We start from the raw sequence: 23,458 nt of genomic DNA, 5'->3' as shown, positions 1-23,458 counted from the left end.
TGGATACTGTCAGACAAACACAAGGCCACCATATACAGACTCCTGGCAATGGCCATACCCCGGAGGGCCCTGAGGGTTTCCTGACCAATTGACCTGAGCGGGAAGAACTCAGGTCAGGTCAAGTTTTCAGGAAAATCTCCTAGCCTTAGCCATGTGTGTGTGAGAGAGAGAGAGGAGGTTCGTACTGAGAGGATATCAGAGGGCGTCGTAGAGACAGGCTATAGCTGCGCTTCCAGCTCTTCTTGCCCTGGCGGTTCCTGACTCCGTCCTCCTGGTCCATCATCTGCTCCAGCAGTGTCTGGTCGTCAGCATTCAGCGGAGCCACTGAGATATCCCTCACGGCACGGAACTCACCACAGTTATTCAGGTGCTCGTTCTCCAGACGGAAGAAGTTCCAGACAAAACGCCTGTGTGTGGATTCAGAGTGAGGTATATAAGAGAGAGAGCGAGAGAGAAAGAGAGCATGAGAGAGAGACTGATGCTCCAACCCACCTGAACACCTCTAGAGGAGCCAGCACTGTGCCCACGATGTCTCCCACAGAGGGGATGTTGGTCATGGTGGTGAGGGAGATCTGGATGGTCCAGGCGAAACGCAGGATCACGTCCTCTATGATGGCACAGTAGTAGTACGCCTGGAAAATAGAACCGTCATCAGGTCAGAGGAAGTGTGTGTGTGTGTGTGTGTGTGTGTGTGTGTGTGTGTGTGTGTGTGTGTGTGTGTGTGTGTGTGTGTGTGTGTGTGTGTGTGTGTGTGTGTGTGTGTCATATATATGTATGTAATACTCACTTTCTGCGGGTAGACAATCTCCTCCCTGAGGAAGGTGTTCTCTCCTGCTCCACGGTCAAACAGGCCCCAGTCCATCTTCAGGTCCCAGATCAGAGTGTACAGGGAGCTGACGGCTGAGAACACGATCAGCAGGTAGAAGAACATGTCTGCATCAGAATGCTTTTGTTCTGTGAAGCACAAACAAGACATTTGTCCATCATTACTCTGTATAACGGTAGTGTTTTGAACAATCGCTCTGCATACACAGTGTAAAAAAACATTAGGAACACCAGATCTTTCCATGACATAGACTGACCAGGTGAAAGCTATGATCCCTTATTGATATCACTTGTTAAATCCACTTCAATCGATGTGGATGCCAATCTGAGGGAGAATGGGCAAGAAAAAATATTTAAGTTCCTGTGAACAGGGTATGGTAGAAGGTGCCAGACTGATTTGAGTGTGTCAAGAACTGCAACGCGGCTGGGTTTTTCACACTCAACAGTTTCCCATGTGTATCAAGAATGGTCCACCACCCAAAGGACATCCAGCCAACTTGACACAACTGTGGGAAGCATTGGAGTCAACATGGTCCAGCATCCCTGTGGGAAACTTGACACCTTGTAGAGTCCATGCACCAACAAATTGACGCTGTTTTGAGGGCAAATGGGTGCAACTCAATATTAGGAAGGTGTTCCTAATGTTTTGTACACTCAGTATATAACTTGATAATTAAGAAGCAAACATAGCTAAGTTGTCTGCTTGGAACTGCAGACTTAGACAGCAGCTTGTTCATAAATGTGTCTCTGGTCTTCACTATCCCCACTAGAGGGAGAACTTGTACCATAAATAGTACATTTCCTGAGACAGGTTACCATGGATTGAAAATACCATAATAATCCTTAGGAAACTATTCAGAGGCTCTTGAAACTATTTGTTGTTGTGTCCTTCAGTCTGGCAATTCACTACAAATAAAAATCTATATATATAGATATATATATATACAGTGGGGCAAAAAAGTATTTAGTCAGCCACCAATTGTGCAAGTTCTCCCACTTAAAAAGATGAGAGGCCTGTACTTTTCATCATAGGTACACTTCAACTATGACAGACAAAATGAGAAAGAAAAATACAGAAAATCACATTGTAGGATTTTTAATGAATTTATTTGCAAATTATGGTGGAAAATAAGTATTTGGTCACCTACAAACAAGCAAGATTTCTGGCTCTCACAGACCTGTAACTTCTTCTTTAAGAGGCTCCTCTGTCCTCCACTCATTACCTGTATTAATGGCACCTGTTTGAACTTGTTATCAGTATAAAAGACACCTGTCCACAACCTCAAACAGTCACACTCCAAACTCCACTATGGCCAAGACCAAAGAGCTGTCAAAGGACACCAGAAACAAAATTGTAGACCTGCACCAGGCTGGGAAGACTGAATCTGCAATAGGTAAGCAGCTTGGTTTGAAGAAGTCAACTGTGGGAGCAATTATTAGGAAATGGAAGACATACAAGACCACTGATAATCTCCCTCGATCTGGGGCTCCACGCAAGATCTCACCCCGTGGGGTCAAAATGATCACAAGAACGGTGAGCAAAAATCCCAGAACCACACGGGGGGACCTAGTGAATGACCTGCAGAGAGCTGGGACCAAAGTAACAAAGCCTACCATCAGTAACACACTACGCCGCCAGGGACTCAAATCCTGCAGTGCCAGACGTGTCCCCCTGCTTAAGCCAGTACATGTCCAGGCCCGTCTAGAGAGCATTTGAAGGATCCAGAAGAGGATTGGGAGAATGTCATATGGTCAGATGAAACCAAAATATAACTTTTTGGTAAAAACTCACCAAAATATAACTTTTTGGCAAAAACTCAACTCGTCGTGTTTGGAGGACAAAAAATGCTGAGTTGCATCCAAAGAACACCATACCTACTGTGAAGCATGGGGGTGGAAACATCATGCTTTGGGGCTGTTTTTCTGCAAAGGGACCAGGACGACTGATCCGTGTAAAGGAAAGAATGAATGGGGCCATGTATCGTGAGATTTTGAGTGAAAATCTCCTTCCATCAGCAAGGGCATTGAAGATGAAATGTGGCTGGGTCTTTCAGCATGACAATGATCCCAAACACACCGCACGGGCAACGAAGGAGTGGCTTCGTAAGAAGCATTTCAAGGTCCTGGAGTGGCCTAGCCAGTCTACAGATCTCAACCCCATAGAAAATCTTTGGAGGGAGTTGAAAGTCCGTGTTGCCCAGCAACAGCCCCAAAACATCACTGCTCTAGAGGAGATCTGCATGGAGTAATGGGCCAAAATATCAGCAACAGTGTGTGAAAACCTTGTGAAGACTTACAGAAACGTTTGACCTCTGTCATTGCCAACAAAGGGTATATAACAAAGTATTGAGATAGACTTTTGTTATTGACCAAATACTTATTTTCCACCATAATTCCACCAACCATAATTTGCAAATAAATTCATAAAAAATCCTACAATGTGATTTTCTGGATTTTGTTTTCTCATTTTGTCTGTCATAGTTGAAGTGTACCAATGATGAAAATTACAGGCCTCTCTCATCTTTTTAAGTGGGAGAATTTGCACAATTGGTGGCTGACTAAATACTTTTTTGCCCCACTGTATATACATTAAATGCTTATTAAATATACAAATGCATTTATATTTATTTAATGATTTATTATGTTCTAATTTCTTTTTGAACATTGACCTCATTCTAGTAACAAAGGTAACGGCGACCAGCTGTGCTGCAGTGTCATGTTAATTTCCCTGTGTCATAGCTATGTGTTTTGACTAGGCCACACTCCCATGCTGCTCCAGTGACACCCTGAAATGCCTGGGGGATTATTGATGACTGAGGTATTCTAGTCTGATCTGCCCAGGCTCTGGGCTGAACCCAGCGTTCACAGAGAGCTCTCTCCCGCTGTGACATAAACGAGAGTATGGCCTAACACTGTGTGACAGACTCACACACCGACACTAGCAACAGGACACCTAGGCCTGGGGAGACACATCACGCAATGTTACGTAACCACTCTTATCACAACTATTCACACCAGCCAGCTTTACCCAGGTGTAGATTTCTGACTGACTGAACTGAAAATGGCTATGGTAAATCCACTGGGTAAGTCTACTGTGCATCTTTGAATAGGCTGATGTAGGTTACTGTTCCCATTAACTAAGGAATGTGACAAGTAATCAAGATTCACAAGAGCTGAGACTTTGGACCTTGGTCATAAAGTGACAGTGTGTGTGTGTCTGTATGTGCTCACTGACAAACTGGTTAGATTCACAGTCTGACCTGACCACACAGACAGCAGACAGGGACAGTGTCATCCGTCATGGTCAATGCCTCCCACTTACTGCCACCAGGGCGCCAGGAAATGAACAGGGGACATTTTTCACAGAGATTTACACTGGTCCCTCCAGCCCTGCTCTCACCCAGACAGTGGGCTCTGAATCAGACTACCTCTAGTGTGGGTGGCTAGTCATTAATCTGGAGCTCAATAGAGGGTAACTAGCTTCTGTCACGCTCACTAAATGCTTGTGTCTAGCCACCACCTAAGCGGTTAAAAGCCATTTGAGATTGGGACGTTGCAGTGACAGACACACTTCATAAGGCCAGAGGGCCAGGGCAGACCTCCCACTGAAGGTGTTAATAAGCACACGGGAACAGCAATCATCTGTCTTTGGGTTGTTATCTGCCACGGTGCCGCCTGCCTGGGCTGCCTTGTACTGCTGTTCAGGTGATAAAGAATCTATTACCTGCCTGCCTCATCACTATCTCCACCCCCTCTCCTCACAGAGCCTATCCAATCAGACACGGACTCCTAGCAAGACAAATAAAGGTTATTGAGTCAGGGAAGGTGACATGTTGATTTCACATGGCTGATTGGTAGTGAGTCTGTGTAGAGTGATATTACTACCTGTGTGGTTGGAGTATCATTTACATTGATATGAATTTCTATTGCAGATACCGGTAGTTAGATCTGAACTCAATCTACAACTTAATATGACGCTGATCATAATAGGCAGTATGTCCCAGAGGCAGTAGGCAGAGTTCAGTGGGTATCATGACCCCGACAGGGGGAGTGTGAGAACAATTTGACTTAAATCGAAGTCTTTCATATACAGTGGTTCAGGCATCTACCGCTGTGTGTACGTAGACAATGTGTGTGTCTATGTGAGTGATAAAATCATTTTCAGTCAGCCAGCCTGGCCCTGGGTCTCATTTCCATTCCAGCAGCATCCGCCAGAGATGTGTTTCGCCGCAGGCAAGTTATTGCAGCTTACTCTCCTCCAGCTAGTCCATCCTCTTCCCCCTGCCTCCATCCCTCTCTCCTCTCAATCTCTCATATCAGATTTTTCGCTGATCCTTCACACTAGTTCTACTTTTTCTTGTATCTTCATTATTGCTCGACTCTCACTTCCTCAAAAGGTCTATTATTCCTCTTTGTCTGTCTCAGTCTCACCTAGACCATGTAATCTACCCGTCCATTGTCCCTCCCACACTCTATTAGTCAGTGAGTGTCCTTCCACCAGAATTATGCTACTCGTTCCAGCTAACCTTGCAGTATTACTCTCCCCACGGCCTGGGCAGTTCATGAAAGCATTCCTAAGGGCTTACATTTGCATGACTGCTCAGCTCTCCTGCATCTAAAACAGCATTTAGTGAAGCTACTACTGTACAAGAGCAGATCCCATATTGATCCTGAATAAAGTATTTGGCCTTACTGTCAGGCTTAATATCCTGTAGTGCTAGGGACTATAAATTCGAAAGTTTAAATCAGGAAATCCCCCATTTCTACGTACGCTTGAACATCAAGTGGGACAGCATAAACACCATTGTTCTTTGATATATTTATAGATTATTATTACTTTACTGATGTTCACAGGACTGCCAAATACTTCTCTGCACAAATTCAGTCTTTTATCTGTATTAATTTACATGAATCCAACTCCTTTACTATATTGTAATACCTAAATAGTAGGAGGGTACATTTTACCCTCTGCATCGATTCACCTTATACATTTATTGCAACGTGAGTAGAGAACAATTCTCTGTGGTAGTGATATAATACTGGGATCAATGAGGTCACAAAGCAACAACAGAAAACTACTTTGTGGATGTACAATGGAGGTGACATATCTATACACGACCTGGTAGCCCTGCCAGCATTTCCTATGCTGATTTACTACCACTGTGCACGGCATGAACATGATTCAATACTGGCCGATGATCATTATGCGTTCTGTTCTGCTGGTGAAACAGATGCTGTGTAATTTGGGTGCTTCGGTCCAGGTCTAACTCCATGTATCCCATTTACTGTGTCACAGCAGAACTGTCAAACTCAGGGGCCGAGATGCACCACACCTCCACATCTGGCTAGACTTCAGGCGGTAGGCCTATACAGCAGACATAACAACATACAGTCGAGCAACAATAAAGAGCACTGGACTGAACAATTTAATGACCATGGAGAACATGCTTCAAATATCTATGGCCACCCTGTGCATTCACTTTCTGTAAATTAGAGATTTAGTAGCCATGCCAACGCAGTTGAAAGACAGCGGGTTAACTGGGCATTGTAGTCTGGATATTCCCTCCATCCCTTCTCGTTTAATGACCCGGACTCTACCTCTTCATTCAAAAAGAGGGGGATGAAAGAGGTCTTCACACAGCATAAGAAATGAAGAGTGCCCATTAGTCCAGGGTCCACAGGGCTGAAGACTAGAGGAACGAACGGAGTGACTGGAGGAGGAAAAGCCCTTAATGGTCTCGTTTCCTAACAACCTAAAACCTCCTCTCTGCCTCCAAACCCACAGCCAAACCAAGAGTCAGGTTACAGAAGAAACACAAATATTGATTTGAATTTATCTTGAAAAATGAAGAAAAAATCATGCTGTGAAGTAACATTTACCATTTTCAAAGGTTGAGCTGAGATTTAAAAGCTGGCATTTGCACAAATATAATATATTGACCGTTGATGAACAAGTATATAAATAATGAAATGGCAAAAACCACTTAGCAAACTGCTTTGAGATTATCGACTTGGACAAAGATCTATGCAGCCAAGATGAGATAGCAGAAAGGCTGAATGTTGAAGGGATGTCTTTATACACTTCCTCTTTTGTGATAACGTTTCTGAATCAGAATAATCAGCGGCTAATTGTGGAGCTGGAGAATAGTGTCCTGAATTCTAATGACAAGCTTTAACTTCCTTGATACTAAATGTTATCCTCCCTCTCTCGCGACTGAAATGTTGAGCTTTGTATTTTCCCATTTCTATTATAATGAGGCATCGACTAACAGAAAATAAATCTAGGGTTGACATCTTTATTCCAGTGACAAACCATTTGCACTCAAGGTCATCTCTGATTTATGTTTCTTCATACAGCTTGTGATGGTCTGAGCCTCAGCATTCAGCCTGACATTCCCCTCCCATCACAGCAAAACCCCTGTCTGTAGTCCACAGTGCAATAACACATCTGCTAATTCTCCACTTCCAATGATCCTCCCCTGACTGTCCAACTGGCTCAGAGAGTTGGTTATCTCCTTACCTTTGTGGGTGCTGTAGAGTGCTGCGAAGGTGACCACAAAGAAAGTGGTGGAGTATTTGCCAGCGTTGACAAGGTGAGGGAAAGCTCGCTTGGTGTCTCGGTACCGACGGAGGCACTGCACGAAACGGAACCAAGCGGGCAGACACTGGATGATGGCACGGAGACCGTAGGAGTAACTATGGCATGTGTAATCACCTGGTCGGAACGGGGGAGAAAATTATCAACAACATAAACATTCAAACATTTATCAACCACATCCATATTTACATTGTGTTTATAGTTCTGGTATCAAACCACATCTATATTTACATTGTGTTTATGGTTCTGGTATCAACCATATTTACATTGTGTATATGGTTCTGGTATTAAACCACATCTATATTTACATTGTGTTTATAGTTCTGGTATAAACCACATCTATATTTACATTGTGTATATGGTTCTGGTATCAAACCACATCTATATTTACATTGTGTTTATGGTTCTGGTATCATCCATATTTACATTGTGTTTATGGTTCTGGTATCAACCACATCCATATTTACATTGTGTTTATGGTTCTGGTATCAACCACATCTATATTTACATTGTGTATATGGTTCTGGTATCAACCACATCTATATTTACATTGTGTATATGGTTCTGGTATCATCCATATTTACATTGTGTTTATGGTTCTGGTATCAACCACATCTATATTTACATTGTGTTTATGGTTCTGGTATCAAACCACATCTATATTTACATTGTGTATATGGTTCTGGTATCAAACCACATCCGTATTTACATTGTGTATATGGTTCTGGTATCAAACCACATCTATATTTACATTGTGTATATGGTTCTGGTATCAACCACATCCGTATTTACATTGTGTATATGGTTCTGGTATCAGCCACATCCGTATTTACATTGTGTTTATGGTTCTGGTATCAACCACATCTATATTTACATTGTGTTTATGGTTTTGGTATCAGCCACATCTATATTTACATTGTGTTTATGGTTCTGGTATCAAACCACATCTATATTTACATTGTGTTTATGGTTCTGGTATCAACCACATCTATATTTACATTGTGTTTATGGTTCTGGTATCAACCACATCCATATTTACATTGTGTTTATGGTTCTGGTATCAACCACATCCATATTTACATTGTGTATATGGTTCTGGTATCAACCACATCTATATTTACATTGTGTATATGGTTCTGGTATCATCTATATTTACATTGTGTTTATGGTTCTGGTATCATCTATATTTACATTGTGTTTATGGTTCTGGTATCAGCCACATCTATATTTACATTGTGTTTATGGTTCTGGTATCAACCACATCTATATTTACATTGTGTTTATGGTTCTGGTATCAACCACATCCATATTTACATTGTGTTTATGGTTCTGGTATTAAACCACATCTATATTTACATTGTGTATATGGTTCTGGTATCAACCACATCCATATTTACATTGTGTTTATGGTTCTGGTATCAACCACATCCATATTTACATTGTGTATATGGTTCTGGTATCAACCACATCTATATTTACATTGTGTTTATGGTTCTGGTATCAACCACATCCATATTTACATTGTGTTTATGGTTCTGGTATTAAACCACATCTATATTTACATTGTGTTTATGGTTCTGGTATCAACCATATTTACATTGTGTATATGGTTCTGGTATTAAACCACATCTATATTTACATTGTGTATATGGTTCTGGTATCAACCACATCTATATTTACATTGTGTTTATGGTTCTGGTATCAACCATATTTACATTGTGTTTATGGTTCTGGTATCAACCACATCTATATTTACATTGTGTTTATGGTTCTGGTATCAGCCACATCCATATTTACATTGTGTTTATGGTTCTGGTATCAACCACATCCATATTTACATTGTGTTTATGGTTCTGGTATTAAACCACATCTATATTTACATTGTGTTTATGGTTCTGGTATCAACCACATCTATATTTACATAGTGTATATGGTTCTGGTATCAACCACATCCATATTTACATTGTGTTTATGGTTCTGGTATCAACCACATCCATATTTACATTGTGTATATGGTTCTGGTATCAACCACATCTATATTTACATTGTGTTTATGGTTCTGGTATCAACCACATCCATATTTACATTGTGTATATGGTTCTGGTATCAACCACATCTATATTTACATTGTGTATATGGTTCTGGTATCAACCACATCTATATTTACATTGTGTATATGGTTCTGGTATCAACCACATCCATATTTACATTGTGTATATGGTTCTGGTATCAACCACATCTATATTTACATTGTGTTTATGGTTCTGGTATCAACCACATCTATATTTACATTGTGTTTATGGTTCTGGTATCAACCACATCCATATTTACATTGTGTATATGGTTCTGGTATCAACCATATCTATATTTACATTGTGTATATGGTTCTGGTATCAACCACATCTATATTTACATTGTGTATATGGTTCTGGTATCAACCACATCCATATTTACATTGTGTATATGGTTCTGGTATCAACCACATCTATATTTACATTGTGTATATGGTTCTGGTATCAACCACATCTATATTTACATTGTGTATATGGTTCTGGTATCAACCACATCCATATTTACATTGTGTATATGGTTCTGGTATCAACCACATCTATATTTACATTGTGTTTATGGTTCTGGTATCAACCATTCTTACAGCTAGAACTGTTGTACTGTTCTGTTGGAATAGGAGGATGCCAGGATGGACATTAATGGACTCACACAGGTTGCTCCCGTGTGGCTCTGTTGGTAGAGCGTGGCTCTTACAACACCAGGCTTGTGGGTTCCATTCCCATGTGGGATGAGTATGAACACAAATGTATGCAGTTGCTCTGGATAAGAGCGTCTGCTAAATGACAACTTAAAAACAAATATATATATATATATATGTCTGTAGTCCCAGACTCATTGTCATTCTGCACTATGCTGCTCTCTCTCCATCCCTCCCACACACAGAGCAGTAACAGCCCTCTCTGAGTGGACAGATAATCAGCATGAAGGTCACATTGTTGGACCTTTTTTCGTCCATGACTTCATTTTGATATCTGAAAATTCTAATGACCCCAACCAAAAAAAGATGTAATTAACAGACAATGTTAGCTTATTTTAATTGGGGATATGGCAGTCAATTGCAAAACATTCTAACAGTATTTTTAATTGTCTTCTCAACTTACGATCACATACTTTTAATTTGGGGCTAAGACAGTCAATTACAAATAAGTCTGACATAATGTCTCGTCTCACCACCACGGACAAGATGGGTGTGCTTGATGCATGTCGCGTCTGAACTTCTCAAAGTCAGGGGACGTGGTCATCTCTGCTGTCACATCCAACCTGGATCAATATCTGGGTTTAATGTAGACGAGAGCACTGCTGAATCCAGATTCACACAGATATGAGCTGGCGAAGGGTACCATGAGTTTTAATGCTCTGAGGGAGACGGCAGGGTATTCCCGTTCTGTCAGGAACCAAATCCTCTCCGTAATGACCCGTGAATGCTTTGTATTTTTTCAGAATTTTGGAAATTCTCCCGCCACCCCATTTTCATACAGGCATCACTAGTTTGGTAACCGCTGCCGTAGACACTCATCTTGACGAGAGGGAGAGGTTGTCGGGGGAGGTTCTCTTCTGCACTGTTCAACCAATCCAGTAAATGTGGAGGAGGAGTTAAGATGGAGTGTCGCCTGAAAACCGGAACATCCAGTTGTTGGGGACTCGGCAGAGGCTAGCTGGACCCAAACGTTTTCAATCAATTACCTGGCTGCTGATTTGTCAGGCTGCAGACTACTGAGGAGAACCATTAATAACTAATTTCACAGACAGACAGAACAGACAGACCCCACTGAACATGGACAACAGTGTCTATTGACCGGAGTCAGATGGAGCTAAACCATTTAGACTCAGTACATATCTCCCAAACAAAACAACACTGTTATAAATGAGTTCAAATAGAGCTGATGAACCAGAATAATATATAGGTAACATACATTCAGCTATTACCTCACCCCAGTCCTGTACTTAGACCATAACTAGTACCTACCTAAAGGGAGCCAGTGCTCTAACTCACCGTTGAACATGGGCAGGAGGCCTTTGCGGTCGGTCCATTTGAGCTCAAAGCTGTAGAAGCAGATGAGATACTCCAGGTCCATCAGTACAATCACCAGAGAGTTGAGCTGGTCGGCCAGCCAGAAGTCTGCAAACTCCACGCGGTGGAACGGCGCCGTGAACACACGGAACTGGGGAGACAGACAGATTTATTAGTCTCATACAAGACACAGGATTAAATACATATGCTAACACTGAAAGGGTTAGCATAGTCTAAGATTAGGAAAACATTGACAGCTCTTCTGTCTAAAGTATACCTCTGCATACTAATACTACTAGAACTCCCATGCTTGCCTCACATGAAGGCAAAACAGACTGTACAAATTAACAAAAGAGAAGGGACACAAACGCAGACACCTCGGCTCCATCCGTGTACACAAGACTTCAACATGGAGGAAGCTCATTGTCATGCAGCTAATGAGGCTGTCATGTACAGGGTATTAGAGCAGTGGAAGGGGAGAGGGCAGAGCAAAATTAGCTGGAACGTGTTGAGGGCATGAGCCCTGAAGCAACCAGCAGTCCTTGCATCTCCCTACAGTAAATGAACTGGTGGATACGTATGGAAAAGCCTAACGAGGCTCTAGTTGGAGTGTGTCAATCTCATTCAACAGGGCTGTTGCCACACCAGCAATAGTATCGCTGACACACACAGTATCCAACCTGACACACCACACATGCCCTAAACATGACAGTCTGGAATCAGCACCGGGTCAGCTGAAGAGCAGTGCCTCTGTAGCGGTTTGATTTAATGTAGTCTAACAAGATTGGGTTAACTAGTGTTTTAGGTATGGTTTTTGTTGAGACTGGATTATGTTATCTGGGGTCTGTGAATGAGACTGTGGCTGAATGGGAATGATCCTCTCTCCCTCTTGCCTCCAGGTCAAGCCTGACATTTCACCAGCCCACCTCTCTGTATGCTCTGCAGCCTCACTATGCAGCCTCACTATGCAGCCTCACCCAGTCCCCAGATTGTCTCAGCTGCAGTATTGATTCAACCTGTTATATACCAAAGCATTCCGAAAGTATTAAGACCACTTCCCTTTTCCACAATTGGTACTTTATTCTAAAATGGATTAAATACAAAACAATCCTCACAAATCTACATACAATACCCTATAATGGCAAAGTAATAACAGGTTTTTAGAATTTCTTGCAAACGTATTAAATACCTTATTCATATAAGTATTCAGACCCTTTGTTAGGAGACTCGAAATTGAGCTCAGGTGCATCCTGTTTCCATTTATCATCCTTGAGATGTTTCTACAACTTGATTGGAGCCCACCTGTGGTAAATTCAATTGATTGGATATGATTTGTAAAAGGCAACTGTTTATATAAGATCCCACAGTCTGCAGCATTCAAGGTCCCCAAGAACACAGTGGCCTCCATCATTCTTAAATGGAAGATGTTTGGAACCACCAAGACTCTTCCTAGAGCTGGCCGCCTGGCCAAACTGAGCAATCGGGGCAGAAGGGCCTTGGTCAGGGAGGAGACCAAAAACCCGATAGTCACTCTGACAGAGCTCCAGAGTTTATCTGTGGAGATGGGAGAACCTTCCAGAAGGACAACAATCTCTGCAGCACTCCAAAAATCAGGCCTTTAGAGTGGCCAGTGCCACTTCTCAGTAAAAAGGCACATGACAGCCTGCTTGGAGTTTGCCAAAAGGCACCTAAAGGACTCTCAGACCATGAGAAACATGATTTTCTGGTCTGATGAAACCAAGATTGAACTCTTTGGCTTGAATGCCAAGCGTCACGTCTGGAGGAAACCTGGCACCATCCCTATGGTGCAGCATGGTGGTGGCAGCAGCATGCTGTGTGGATGTTTTTCAGAGGCAGGGACTGCGAGACTAGTCAGGATCGAGGCAAAGATGAACAGAGAAAGTACAGAGATCCTTGAGGAAAACCTGCTCCAGAGTGCCAGGACCTCAGCCTGGGGTGAAGGTTCACCTTCCAACAGGACAACAACCCTAGCACACAGCCATGACAAAGCAAGAGTGGCTTTGGGACAAGTCTCTGAATGTCCTTGAGTGGCCCAGCCAGAGCCCGGACTTGAACCCGATCGAACATCATTGGAGAGACCTGAAAATAGCTGTGCAGCGATGCTCCCCATCCAACCTGAAAGCTTGAGAGGATCAGCAGAGAAGAATGGAAGAAACTCCCCAAATACAGGTGTGCCAAGCTTGTAGCGTCATAAAGGTGCTTAAACAAAGTACTGAGTAAAGTGTCTGAATATTTCAGTGTATTATTTTTTATACATTTGTAAAAATGTCTACAAACCTGGTTTTGCTTTGTCATTATGGGTATTGTGTGTAGATTGATGAGGCAAAAAAACGATTTCATCCATTTGATAAAAGGCTGTAACGTAACAAAATGTGGAAAAAGTCAAGGGGTAGCAATACTTTCCGAATACACTGTATGTATACTAATTAAGGATTTCTACCTGTCAATCTATGTCCTTATTGAACTCCACAACATCCCAATCATACAAAGACATCCAGAGGATAAAAATTATTTTAAATGTATTCATTGCGTAAACTAACACACCAGACAATCTGTCTTGATTTGTTCCTTGATTTTGGTTAGCGCCTGTGTTCAGTGTGGGCGTGTGCATCTCTAGAATGGTGCACAGGCCCAAGTGGGGCCCAATCAGAGCTGGAGAGGGATGGGGATGCTTGGGAGATGGGGAAGATTGGAGGAGCAGCATACTGATGGATCCATCCCTGTAATGATTGCACAGTCACAGTCGCCACATCCCCAGGGACACGCCTGTATCCTATTATCCCTCACCCCACTGGCCTCTGTCTCGCACACACACTGAATCCTCCTACCCCCCATCACCCAAGCCAGTAAACATCAGACAAAGAAAAGATAAGCCGAATACATGGAACACAATATAGAATGTGAGATAGGTATCAAATACATTGTTGTACACACACAAACACCAGTTGAGTCAGGTTTCATTGTACTGATGTAATATCATCATTATAATGCAGTAGTACCAGTGGAGAAGGAGCTCACCAGCAGTTTGAGCAGCCAGAAGCGGGACTTGTAGTAGCCAGTCTTGAAGGGGTTGATGAGGAAGAGGAGCATGAAGCCGTAGAGGATGAGAGGGTTCACCTGCATGGGCAGCATGGTGTACTCAGAGTACAGACAGGACAGGATGCTCATACACCACAGCACGCCCAGGAAACCAGCAATCTACAGAAGACACAAAGGCCTTAAACTATCACATTTTCTGTAAATTTCCTTTATAAAGCAGTATACACATTGTCCTTGGAAATATGATCAGAAAAAAACCCTAGTGTATGTCTTCAGATTAGTATTGATAGTATTGATAGTATCTATCAGCATATCGATTGTGCTACCAGGGCTGGTAAAACCCTGGATCATTGATATTCTAACTTCCGCGACACATATAAGGCCCTCCCCTGCCCTCCTTTCGGAAAAGCTGACCACGACTCCATTTTGTTGCTTCCAGCCTACAAACAGAAACTAAAACAAGAAGCTCCAGCGCTCAGGTCTGTTCAACGCTGGTCTGACCAATCTGATTGCACGCTTCAAGACTGCTTCGATCACGTGGATTGGGATATGTTCCGCATTGGGTCCAACAACATTGACGAATACGCTGATTCGGTGAGCGAGTTCATTAGAAAGTGCATCGGAGACGTTATACCCACAGCAACGATTAAAACATTCCCAAACCAGAAACGTTGGATTGATGGCAGCATTCGCGCGAAACTGAAATACGAACCACTACTTTTAACCAGGGCAAGGTGACCGGAAACAAACAGTGTAGCTATTGCCAGTATAGAGCCAAAGTAGAGTCGCAATTCAACAGCTCAGACACAAGAGGTATGTGGCAGGGTCTACAGTCAATCACGCATTACAAAAAGAAAGCCAGCACCGTCGCGGACCAGGATGTCTTGCTCCCAGACAGACTAAATAACTTTTTTGCTCGCTTTGAGGACAATACATTGCCTCTGACACGGCCCGCTACCAAAACCTGCGGGCTCTCCTTCACTGCAGCCGAGGTGAGTAAAACATTTAAAAGTGTTAACCCTCGCAAGGCTGCAGGCCCAGACGGCATTACCAGCCGTGTCCTCAGAGCATGCGCAGACCAGCTGGCTGGTGTGTTTACGGACATATTCAATCAATCCTTATCACAGTCTGCTGTTCCCACATGCTTCAAGAGGGCCACCATTGTTCCTGTTCCCAAGAAAGCTAAGGTAACTGAGCTAAACGACTACCGCCCCGTAGCACTCACTTCCGTCATCATGAAGTGCTTTGAGAGACTAGTCAAGGACCCTATCACCTCCACCCTACCTGACACCCTAGACCCACTCCAATTTGCTTACCGACCCAATAGGTCCACAGACGACGCAATCGCCACCACACTGCACACAGCCCTAACCCATCTGGACAAGAGGAATACCTATGTGAGAATGCTGTTCATCGACTACAGCTCAGCATTTAACACCATAGTACCCTCCAAACTCGCCATCAAGCTCGAGACCCTGGGTGTCGACCCCGCCCTGTGCAACTGGGTACTGGACATCCTGACGGGCCGCCCCCAGGTGGTGAGGGTAGGTAACAACATCTCCACCCCTCTGATCCTCAACACTGGGGCCCCACAAGGGTGCGTTCTCAGCCCTCTCCTGTACTCCCTGTTCACCCACGACTGCGTGGCCATGCACGCCTCCAACTCAATCATCAAGTTTGCGAACGACACTACAGTGGTAGGCTTGATTACCAACAACGACGAGACGGCCTACAGGGAGGAGGTGAGGGCCCTCGGAGTGTGGTGTCAGGAAAATAACCTCACACTCAACGTCAACAAAACAAAGGAGATGATTGTGGACTTCAGGAAACAGCAGAGGGAGCACTCCCCTATCCACATCGACAGAACAGTAGTGGAGAGGGTAGTAAGTTTTAAGTTCCTCGGCGTACCCATCACGGACAAACTGAATTGGTCCACCCACACAGACGGCGTTGTGAAGAAGGCGCAGCAGCGCCTCTTCAACCTCAGGAGGCTGAAGAAATTTGGCTTGTCACCAAAAACACTCACAAACTTCTACAGATGCACAATCGAGAGCATCCTGTCGGGCTGTATCACCGCCTGGTACGGCAACTGCTCCGCCCATAACCGTAAGGCTCTCCAGAGGGTAGTGAGGTCTGCACAACGCATCACCGGGGGCAAACTACCTGCCCTCCAGGACACCTACAACACCCGATGTCACAGGAAGGCCATAAAGATCATCAAGGACAACAACCACCCGAGCCACTGCCTGTTCACCCCGCTATCATCCAGAAGGTGAGGTCAGTACAGGTGCATCAAAGCAGGGACCGAGAAACTGAAAAACAGCTTCTATCTCAAGGCCATCAGACTGTTAAACAGCCACCACTAACATTTAGTGGCTGCTGCCAACATACTGACTCAACTCCAGCCACTTTAATAATGGGAATTGATGGAAATGTATGTAAAAATGTATCACTAGCCACTTTAAACAATGCCACTTAATATAATATTTTTATACCCTACATAACTCATCTCATATGTATATGTATATACTGTACTCTATATCATCTACTGCATCTTGCCATCTTTATGTAATACATGTATCACTAGCCACTTTAAACTATGCCACTTTATGTTTATATACCCTACATTACTCATCTCATATGTATATACTGTTCTCTATACCATCTACTGCATCTTGCCTATGCCGTTCTGTACCATCACTCATTCATATATCTTTATGTACATATTCTTTATCCCTTTACACTTGTGTGTATAAGGTAGTAGTTGTGGAATTGTTAGGTTAGATTACTCGTTGGTTATTACTGCATTGTCGGAACTAGAAGCACAAACAATTCGCTACACTTGCATTAACATCTGCTAACCATGTGTATGTGACAAATTTTTTTTTATTTGATTTGATTTGACCGTTATTTATTTGCATTATTCAGCGCATTCTCGCTCTGGTGGTCACACAAGATGATTTCTTCTCTCCATTATTTTCACTACTGTCTGACTGGATTCTTTCTCATTGTCCTTGTGCATCCCCTGGTTCTCCCTTACCTCAAACAGGTGCTGGTGGGAGAGGTTGCTGCGAGGGTTCAACTCGAAGATGAGCACGTGGTTGACCCCCGCCTGGCGCCAGCCGTAGGTGTTGATGCCCAACAGGAAGAGGAATTCAATCAGCAGGAAGCCACCGCGGTAGATACGCACCAGAGGCCACACGTTCTCATACCGGATGAGTACAGCACCTGAAAAAGAATAATAGCAATTCGATCATGTCATTCTCCTTCAAATATCTGAAGCTACAATACAGTATGCAAAACTAACTTGAGTTCCCCCTAATGCCAAGTCTAAATTGTAAGCCTAATTTCCTCTGTATCTGTTAGCTAACCCCCAGTAAAAAGGCCTTAATAGCATGGTTGTGTGTGAACGTACCAGTGAGGAGGAAGGAGATAGCGAGGACTATGAAGACCCCACAGTAGAGGCCAACGCGGAAGGTTGTCCAGGCTAGAGCAGGCTGCAGGAAGGAGCAGAGAATGACAGAGATGAGCAATTACCAGTTACTACACCTGCGTGACTGCTAGTCTTCTAGGCTCCACTGCAATGTCAGGCACACAGCTGGAGAACTGCACTAGGCATTTACTAATTCATTTAGCTTGACAGATAGACACACTTATCCAGGGAAGCAGAAACCTTTTTCTGGTTGTGCTGCAGTCAATTCAACGCACGGTATAGAAAGAGTATATTAAAGTGTGTTATCATCAAGTACTTTGGTGTGTGCTAAAAATACAAGTCATATAAAGGTGCCCACGGGGAATCTGTACAAGCCATTTTGATCTAGTACAATTCAGGCTGGGCATGACATTGATATTAATACAGCTATAAATCTGAGGGATATGTGATGGGGATGCATTTTCTCATCCCCTGTGGAAAAAGTCATTTGTCCGGCCTAGTTTGGAGAGCCTCTTACAGGATCAATACAGTGGGGATAAATAGAGTGTGTGTTTCACATACACACACACACACACACACACACACACACACACACACACACACACACACACACACACACACACACACACACACACACACACACACACACACACACACACACACGTTCACATATATATACACACACAGCAGGAAAGAGATGAAGAGTGGGAAGTGTGTCGAACTGTCATACAACGTTAATGTTGATGAGAAGCTGACACGAGCTGGAATTATGGCGGGAAAGATCTAAAAGTGATTGGTTAATGGTCCACTAACTAAAATACACTCTATACTGACTTGTTATCCCCCTTTCCCATTCTAATAAATCTATGGTGCAGTCACTCTCTCACCTGTGCTGCCCCCAGTGGAGGAACTCTCAGCCTCTTCATGGCTTTCTGACGGTCCCCTCCCTCCAGCTCTGTGGTCACCAGAGTCTGACAAACACACAACAAAAACATGTCAAAGGGAGGTCTATTACTCAAATCAAAATCAAATCAAATTTTATTTGTCATGCACCGAATACAATAGGTGTATTAGACCTTACAGTGAAATGTAAGAGGGGGGGGGCAATGCAAATAGTCTGGGAAGCCATTTGATTAGCTGTTCAGGAGTCTTATGGCTTGGGGGTAGAAGCCTCTTGGACCTAGACTTGGCCCTCCAGTACCGCTTGCCGTGTGGTAGCAGAGAGAACAGTCTATGACTAGGGTGGCTGGAGGTTTTGACAATTTCTAGGGCCTTCCGCTGACACCGCCTGGTATAGAGGTCCTGGATGGTAGGAAGCTTGGTCCCGGTGATGAACTGGGCCATACGCACTACCCTCTGTAGTGCCTTGAGGTCGGAGGCCGAGCAGTTGCCATACCAGGCAGTGATGCAACCCGTCAGGATGCTCTCGATGGTGCAGCTGTAAAACCGTTGAGGATCTGAGGACACATGCCAAATCTTGTCAGTCTCCTGAGGGGGATTAAGTTTTGTTATGCCCTCTTCACGACTGTCTTGATGTGCTTGAACCATGTTAGTTTGTTGGTGATGTGTACACCAAGGAACTTGAAGCTCTCAAACTGCTCCACTACAGCCCCATCGATGAGAATGGGGGCGTGCTCGGTCCTCCTTTTCCTGTAGTCCACAATCATCTAATTTGTCTTGATCACGTTGAGGGAGAGTTTGTTGTCCTTGCACCAAACATTCAGGTCTCTGACCTCCTCCCTATAGGCTGTCTCATTGTTGTCGGTGATCAGGCCTACCACTGTTGCGTCATCAGCAAACTTAATGATGGTGTTGGAGTCGTGCTTGGCCGTGCAGTCATGAGTGAACAGGGAGTACAGGAGGGGACTGAGGACGCACCCCTGAGGGGCCCCCGTGTTGAGGATCAGCGTGGCAGATGTGTTGTTACCTACCCTTACCACCTGGGGGCGGCCCATCAGGAAGTCCAGGATCCAGTTGCAGAGGGAGGTGTTTAGTCCCAGGGTCCTTAGCTTAGTGATGAGCTTTGAGAGCACTATGGTGTTGAACGCTGAGCTGTAGTCAATGAATAACATTCTCACATAGGTGTTCCTTTTGTCCAGGTGTGAAAGGGCAGTGTGGAGTAATAGAGATTGCATCATCTGTGGATCTGTTGGTGCAGTATGCAAATTGGAGTGGGCCTAAGGTTACTGGGATAATGGTGTTTATGTAAGCCATGACCAGCCTTTCAAAGCATTTCATGCCTACAGACGGGTTGGTAGTCATTTAGGCAGGTTATCTTAGTGTTCTTGGGCACAGGGACTATGGTGGTCTGCTTAAAACATGTTGGCATTACAGACTCAGACAGTGAGAGGTTGAAAATGTCAGTGAAGACACTTGCCAGTTGGTCAGTGCATGCTCGGAGTATATGTCCTGGTAATCCGTCTGGCCTTGCGGCATTGTGAATGTTGACCTGTTTAAAGGTCTTACTCACATCGGCTGCGGAGAGCGTGATCACACAGTCGTCCGGAACAGCTGATGCTCTCATGCACGTTTCAGTGTTACTTGCCTCGAAGCGAGCATAGAAGTTATTGAGCTCGTCTGGTAGGCTCGTGTCACTGGGCAGCTCTCAGCTGTGCTTCCCTTTGTAGTCTGTAATAGTTTGCAAGCCCTGCCACATCCGACAAGCTCTCAGTGTGAATGTTGCCTGTAATCGATGGTTTCTGGTTGGGGTATGTACGTACAGTCACTGTGGCGACGACGTCCTCGATGCACTTACTGATAAAGCCAGTGACTGATGTGGTGTACTCCTCAATGCCATTGGAAGAACCCGGAACATTTCCAGTCTGTACTAGCAAAACAGTCCTGTAATTTAGCATCTGCTTCATCTGACCAGTTTTTTATTGGCCCGAGTCACTGGTGCTTCCTGCTTAAATATTTGCTTGTAAGCAGGAATCAGGATAGAATTATGGTCAGGTTTGCCAAATGGAGTGCGGGGGAGAGCTTTGTACGCGTCTCTGTGTGTGGAGTAAAGGTATTCTAGAATTTTTCCCCCTCTGGTTGCACATTTGATGTGCGGATAGAAATTAGATAAAACTGATTTTAAGTTTCCCTGCAGTAAAGTCCCTGGCCTCTAGTAGCGCTGCCTCTGGATGAGCGTTTTCCTGTTTGCTTATGGTGGTATACAGCTCATTGAGTGCGGTTTTAGAATCAGCATTGGTCTGTAGACAGCTACGAAAAATACAGATGAAAACTCTCTAGGTATATTGTGTGGTCTTGTCACGTTCTGACCATAGTTCTTTTGTATTTTCTTTGTTTTAGTGTGGTCAGGGCGTGAGTTGGGTGGGTAATCTATGTTTTCTGTTTCTATGCGGGGTTTCTTGTTTGGTCTGATATGGTTCTCAATCAGAGGCAGGTGTTAGTCATTGTCTGATTGGGAACCGTATTTAGGTAGCCTGTTTTGTAGTGTGTTTTGTGGGTGATTGTTCCTGTTCGTGTGTTCCTGTTTTTTTCCTGTGTTCACTAGTTCGGGACTGTAGCTTCGTTGGTTTCCGTCAGTTTATTGTTTTGTTCATTCTTGAAAAGTATTAAAATAAATATGGATACGTACCACGCTGCGCATTGGTCCTCCGATCCTTCTAACTCATCCTCCTCAGACGAGGAGGATTACGACAGCCGTTACAGGTCTACAGCTTATCATGAAATTCTCTACCTCAGGTGAGAAAAACCTTGAGACTTCCTTAGATATCGTGCACCAGCTGTTGTTTACGTATATAAACATAGGCCCCTGTCCCGTGTCTTACCCGTGGCTGCTTTTCTATCCTGCCGATAAAGTGTATAACCTGCCAACTGTATGTTCTTAATGTTGTCGCTCAGCCATGACTCAGTGAAACATAAGATATTACTGTTTTTAATGTCCAGTTGGTAGGATATACGTGCTTTCAGTTTGTCACATTTATTTTCCAGCGATTGAACATTAGCTAGCAGGATGGAAGGCAAAGGCAGATTAGCCACTCGTTTCCTGATCCTCACAAGGCACCCTGACCTTTTTCCGCGAAATCTCAGTTTCCTTCTTCGGGGAATGACGAGGATCTGGGCCTGGTCAGGTGTCTGTAGTATATCCCTCCTGTCCGACTCATTGAAGACCAACTCTTCGTCTAATCTGAGGTGCGTAATTGCAGTTCTGATGTCCAGAAGCTCTTTTCGGTCATAAGAGACGGTAGCAGCAACATTATGTACAAACAAGTGATGAACAACGCAATTTTCTTTTTTTTTTTAAATAGCATGGTTGGTTGCATTCTAACCGTCATGAAACGGTTAGAATGCAATACAACATATTCAATGAGAGTCAAAGACCAGGATCAGACTACGCTAGAATGCGAAATTTGGCCATTCATAATTTCATGATTGTACCTAGCTAAAATAGCTGACAGAGTAAACATTGTTGGAAAATAGTTAACCTCAACAATGCCTAGACCTCCACAGCCATGGGCTTCGGTTCCATACGTACCTCTGTCTCAGAGATGAGCTGGGTGATCTTCTTACAGGTGTAGAAAGGGGCCACCTCCACATGGGCCACACGCCAGTCAGCCCCGCGGGGGGTCTCCAGGATCTTATCATGCTTCTTCAGGATTTTACGGAAACCTGTGAAGTTCAGATTCTGGGAGAAAGACCAATCCTGGGGTTAGGGTTAGGGAATTGAATTGAGCAAGAGCTGCAGAGAAACATCAACAGGAGACAATGACTGAACGGTTATTCTGCTGAGATAAAGAGAGAAACAGAGAATGAAATTGACACCAATAAAGAGAGATGGATAGAGATGGATAGAGAGAGAGTGAGCTGTAGAAAGACATGTTATGCTTATAGCAGCATCAAACAGAAAGATGAGAGGGTGTGGAGACACTTGGGTCTCACTTGGTAGTTATGCAGCAGGATGAGGCGGAGCTAGTATCAAGGGGTAGTGTGCAAGGTTTAGAGTTAAGGGTACTAACTTGGTAGTTCTGCAGCAGGATGAGGCTGGGGTAGTATCTATGGCAGGTGTTTGCCATTTTTTTGGAACCCCCCAAAGTTTTTTGAGAATTTTAGTTTTTGGTCCAAAATACTTTCCATCAACAGTAATTAAGATATTTATTTATGTATGTAATCTGTTCCCAAGTATTTCTACTATTAAAAAAGAGACATATATTATGTGATCTTGTCTCTATGTAATCAAGGTATGAAATTATTGTTATTTTTAAATACAATCTCTTTTTGGACTTAGTTGTGGTCAATTTGCAGTGTACAAAGTATTATAGTTATTACAATCCCCGGAAGCTCCAACAAAAATCAACCCGCGGCTGAATCTAGTCGTCTACCGCTGATCTAGGGGTAGTGTGTAGGGTTTACGTTTAAGGGTACTTACTTGGTAGTTCTGCAGCAGGATGAGGCGGAGGTAGTATCTGGGGGTAGTGTGTTGGGTTTACGTTTAAGGGTACTTACTTGGTAG

General features: G+C 43.7%; 1 protein-coding gene across 1 annotated transcript in view; it reads right to left on the bottom strand.

Moving 5' to 3' along the window:
* The window catches only part of LOC129855292 (xenotropic and polytropic retrovirus receptor 1 homolog), a 109,011-nt gene that overhangs the window by 6,873 nt on the left and 78,680 nt on the right, over positions 1-23,458 (bottom strand). The window contains exons 5-14 of the mRNA XM_055922788.1: positions 22,484-22,633; positions 18,885-18,968; positions 17,980-18,061; positions 17,605-17,792; positions 14,544-14,723; positions 11,487-11,655; positions 7,346-7,540; positions 788-954; positions 493-632; positions 186-407 (exon numbers count right to left, since the gene is read on the bottom strand). Of these exons, the coding sequence (XP_055778763.1) occupies positions 186-407; positions 493-632; positions 788-954; positions 7,346-7,540; positions 11,487-11,655; positions 14,544-14,723; positions 17,605-17,792; positions 17,980-18,061; positions 18,885-18,968; positions 22,484-22,633 (1,577 nt within the window). The remainder of the gene's footprint in view (positions 1-185; positions 408-492; positions 633-787; positions 955-7,345; positions 7,541-11,486; positions 11,656-14,543; positions 14,724-17,604; positions 17,793-17,979; positions 18,062-18,884; positions 18,969-22,483; positions 22,634-23,458) is intronic.

Source organism: Salvelinus fontinalis, chromosome 5 (genome assembly GCF_029448725.1).
Source record: "Salvelinus fontinalis isolate EN_2023a chromosome 5, ASM2944872v1, whole genome shotgun sequence".
Classification (NCBI taxonomy): domain Eukaryota; kingdom Metazoa; phylum Chordata; class Actinopteri; order Salmoniformes; family Salmonidae; genus Salvelinus; species Salvelinus fontinalis.
The sequence above is the reverse complement of the archived record's forward strand: the minus strand, read 5'-3'. Positions and strand labels throughout refer to the sequence as shown.